The sequence below is a fragment of the Mus caroli genome, chromosome 3 (assembly GCF_900094665.2).
Source record: "Mus caroli chromosome 3, CAROLI_EIJ_v1.1, whole genome shotgun sequence".
Classification (NCBI taxonomy): Eukaryota; Metazoa; Chordata; class Mammalia; order Rodentia; family Muridae; genus Mus; species Mus caroli.
The window spans coordinates 51,957,581-51,962,041 of NC_034572.1; the positions used below are offsets into that span (position 1 = coordinate 51,957,581).

General features: G+C 42.0%; 1 protein-coding gene across 2 annotated transcripts in view; it reads left to right on the top strand.

Moving 5' to 3' along the window:
* Positions 1-3,584, top strand: part of Eif2a (eukaryotic translation initiation factor 2A) — a 35,469-nt gene extending 31,885 nt beyond the window's left edge. Inside the window, exons 12-14 of one of the 2 annotated variants that reach the window (XM_021157233.2) lie at positions 1,684-1,800; positions 2,724-2,789; positions 3,197-3,574. In XM_021157233.2, coding sequence (XP_021012892.1) covers positions 1,684-1,800; positions 2,724-2,789; positions 3,197-3,262 — 249 coding nt within the window. In that variant the 3' untranslated portion in view covers positions 3,263-3,574. Of the gene's footprint in view, positions 1-1,683; positions 1,801-2,723; positions 2,790-3,196 lie in introns of both variants that reach the window. The other variant, XM_021157234.2, reaches the window with a different exon arrangement.
* Positions 3,585-4,461: the final 877 nt, after the last annotated feature.

Genomic DNA, 4,461 nt, shown 5'->3' on the forward strand with positions numbered 1-4,461 from the left:
AGAGAGAGAGAGAGAGAGAGAGAGAGAGAGAGAGAGACCGAGAGAGCTGGGTATGGCAGTTCATACCTGCCATCCCAGCACTTGGGAGGCTGAGGTTGGAGGGTTGTTCGGAGTTTGAGTTCAGCCTGGCCTAGGATATATAATGAGCTCCAGGCCAGGCGGGGCTTTGGCTCCAAAAGAAAGTTAAGAAAAGGAATGAAAACCTAACTAAGACAATATTTAAATAAAAAACATTATGTACTTGCAATAATTGATCTAAATTATAGTGATACAATTCATTGGTTCATGGTAATATTGTGTCCAGCTGCATTAAGAGTATCTGGTTGACGAGATCAGGATAACCATATCTTAGAGATTAAGACACAGCAGATATTTTAGTCTATTTAGACTTACTAGGTCAAAATATCTTTCTTCGGTTGATAGTTTCTAAGCAATAAAAGCCTATCACGCACAGATCTTGTGGCTGGAGTCTGAGCAAGATGCTGGTGGACTCATTCTCTGGGGAAGGACTTCCTTTTTGTGTCCGCCTATGGTGGAGGACACGAAGCCTCTTAAGAATACTTAGTAATCCCATGCACTCAGGACCACTTGATCGTTTTGGGTAGTGGCAGTCTGGATGTGTGTAGCTTTCAGCCTTCCAGCCTTGTTGAAACAGGCAGTCCCTGTTTCTGCCACTGTGCTATATCTTCCAGGCTAGCCAGTCCCTGCGTGGGCCTCAGGGTGTGATGCTGCAGTCTCCTCTCATCCTCTCTGTCATGTTTATCTGGCTTTTAAAGTGGGTTCTGAACGTTGAACTTGTCTGAGCAAGCACCTGTGACACACAGACACATGTGTAGAATTCTTGACAAGAGTTTTCCTGGGAAGATGCTGCACACCTCTTCAGCCCAGGAAACAGACCCCACAACAGCCCAAAGTAACAGTTGTGCCAGTGTCCAACTTGGCGGACTAGTAACCTTTTATTGGGGATAATAACAGGACTATGGGTAAGGGGTTTACCTCTAAGAAGCAAGAATGGCTCAAAAAGCAGTTCCCTTTCAGATACTGAAAAGCCCACCCCAATGTGGGTGATGAATTATAAAACCTACAAGCCTGCTCCCCTGACTAAAATCTTCTCTTTAGCCTGGTTGGTCAGAGTCTTTATCCAGCAGTTCACTCATTTTATGAAGCTGGAAGGGACCTTCAGGTCCTGCTTTCCTAGATCTGTGGCCATTTCCCTCCTCCCTGCCTCCTGGAGGGGTGTTTCCCTGGGAGGAAAGTGCACCACAGTGACGTCAGAGGGCGACCTAAGGGGTCAGCTCTCTTCCCACCTGCTGGGCCCTGGGATCAACTCCAAGCTGTCAGACTTGGCAAGAAGCATCTTTACCCCATTTATATTTCAAAGGGGAAAATTACAGTATATTTTTCTAAAATTTGAAATTAGAACATGATTGTTCCCATTTGCACCTAGTGTATTCCATCTCTGGAAACATGTTTTAATAGGTCAGGCTCACGTTTGACCCCAGAGACCCCAGAGTGGGAGGAGAGAAGCAGGTCCTGCGGGCTGTGCTCAGGAGTCAGGACGCCTTCTGCCATGTGGGGCCTGGGGTGGGACTGGGTGTCCGGCTTGAGCAGGCACCTTTACCCACTGGCCTGTCTCAGGTACCTAGAGAGAATAAATACATGTGCAAATTTGGTTTCCTTTAGGAAGCAAGAAGTGATGCGGCTCCTACTCCTGTCCCACAGAGTGCACCACGGAACACAGTCACCCAGTCTGCTTCGGGTGATCCTGAAGTAGACAAAAAAATTAAGAATCTAAAGAAGGTGAGGCTTGAATGAAAAGCAGATATGTGCATGAGAATTAAGAGTGGAGCTCAGGAGCTTAAAACGGGGATTTAAGAAGTTGATAACAGTGCTCATTGTTGTTTTCTTTCTATAGAAATACTGTAATTGAGAAAAGATCTCAGCACAGTTCCATTCACCAATCTTTAATGTCTGAAACTACTTAAGTGTTTAATTTTGAAGTAATGAGGAATGATAGGGACACATCTGTGTAGGGAAGGCTGTGAGACTGGAGAGTGAACCAGCGCTCATGCATGCTAAGCAAGTACTCTCCTGCTGAGCCACATGCCCAGCCTGGAACATTTACCTCAGCAGCTCATGAGCTCCAAGAAAAACTTTATTTATTAAATGAAATAAATACCTTAGATCAAATAAACAGATACTTTATTCCAGTTTTTTTTTTTTAAGGAACACACACATAAAAGAAGGGCAGGTCTGCGGGTGAGGCTTCTCTAAAATGCAGAGACACTGCCCAGCCACTGTGGAATGCTGCAGTAGATGCTGCATTTGTGTTATACTTATGAGTCCACGCCTGGACACTCAAGCATCAGTGAAAAATTACATGCAAACCTGACAACCCATGTCTGCTCCGAAAACCCCCAGAGAGATGAAAAGAACGGGAGAAGAGACTCCACAGAGCTTTCCCCTGCCCTCCATGTATGTCCTGCAGCTTAGCTACCACACACCCACACATAATAACTAAACAACAAAAACTTGCATAAACCTATTTTACCCAGCCCCATGTATTTAAGCTATAATTTTATATTTAACTTTTAACAGGAATTTATCCTTGCATTTTAGCAAACCATTTTTTAGAGAAATGAAGTATGGTTGTTGTTAATATAAGAATCTGCAATAGAATGTAACTGTTTCTTCTTTCTCCTTCCCCACATTTGATTTCACAGAAACTGAAAGCCATAGAGCAGCTAAAAGAGCAGGCAGCCGCTGGGAAACAGCTAGAAAAAAATCAGGTAAGCCCTCGCTTTCCCTTCGGTTCATAGTCGTTAGCACCCTGTCCTATTTAATATAGGCAATCCTTCAGTCAGAAAGAGAAAGAAAGCATGCACACTGGTCCAAACTGTGGTGCTGAGTCACCGTTCCCAAGGGGTCCTAATGCTGTCACTGTAGAAGACAAGAGTCTCCTCCTGCCTGCTGCACCACCCTGGCTGGCCTTTCCCGTCCTCTTGTTCTCTATACATGTAAGCGCAAGTAGATGCAGGAAATCTTGCACCGGAAGGGACAGCAAGGCAGTTCTGCATTGCCCCTGAGTGCTTAACAAAAACCGGGTAGAACTGCTTTCTAATCTGGTTTACCAGTGAATCTGATCAAGTATAAGCATTTATTTCCTGTTTAACATTATTATTTGGAATGTTTCTAGTTGGAGAAAATTCAAAAAGAGACAGCCCTTCTCCAAGAGCTTGAAGATTTGGAACTGGGAGTTTGAAGACTCACAGAAAGTGAATTTGTTGGCAGGAAACACTATAAGCAAGTCTGTTGAGCCCATGGTGTTCATGGAATTGCCATATGCCCACTGTTAACATCAGTCTATATTTTTAACCATTTATCCAAGGTTGAATATGTGTAATTATCTAATGAAGTCTATTCAATTGACTTTACATCTGCATTCTGTATCATGTCAGTATGTAATAAAGAGAGATGATTTTTTCCAGATAAGCTTAATAAATTGACAGACATTTGTTTTTTTTAATGGGTAACAGTATTTCCTATGTAAACAAATAAAGACATTTTAAATTTGTTTTTGCCTTCAAGTTTGTCAGTTAAAAAGTTCTGTATAAGCCGGGCGTGGTGGCGCATTCAAGGACTGCCTGGTCTACTGAGTGACTTACAGGAAAGCCATGGCTACACAAAGAAACGCTCGCTGTCTCAGAAAACCAAAAGTAAATAGTTCTTTATTATAAATTTACAGGATGTATTATTCTTACCAGAAAACTATGAAGTGTATATTACTATGATGTCTATTTTCTAAATGAAGAAACTTAAGTCCAGAAAATTAAGGAATCTGTTGGGTCTGGAGAGTAGAGACGGCTGCTTGGATAAGGACACTGTCTGCTGTCCAGCACCACATGCAGCCATGTCTTATAACTCCCAGGGGATCTGACATCCTCTTCTGGCCTCCATGGGCACCAGGCATGCACAAATAAATATACATTCGGATGAAGCATCCATGCACTAAAATAAAAATAAATATTTTTAGAAGAAAGAAACCTGTCAGTGTAAGGAAATGAATTGAACCCAAGTTGTCCAACTCCAGAGCCGATGTGCTCGGTTCCTGTGGACACTGACAGTCTCCTGAAGGGCAGCGTGACTGCTGGATCATAAAATATTGGGTTTTTTCTTTTATGAACATTGCCAAATTATTCTCTGACAATTTGTTCTTCCACTATTTATCAGTATTGACTGTAATAAAGCCTTTGATTTTTGCCAAATTAAGAAAACAAAATTATTATTTTTTTGTTATTGTTACATATTTCTTTTTATGTGCTTAGGGATGTGTTTATGTGTTTTGCCAAATTTGTCAGTTGTTTATATTCTATGGATTGTTTTTCTTTTTTTTTTGTTGTTTTTTTTTTTTCGAGACAGGGTTTCTCTGTATAGCTCTGGCTGTCCTGGAACTCACTTTGT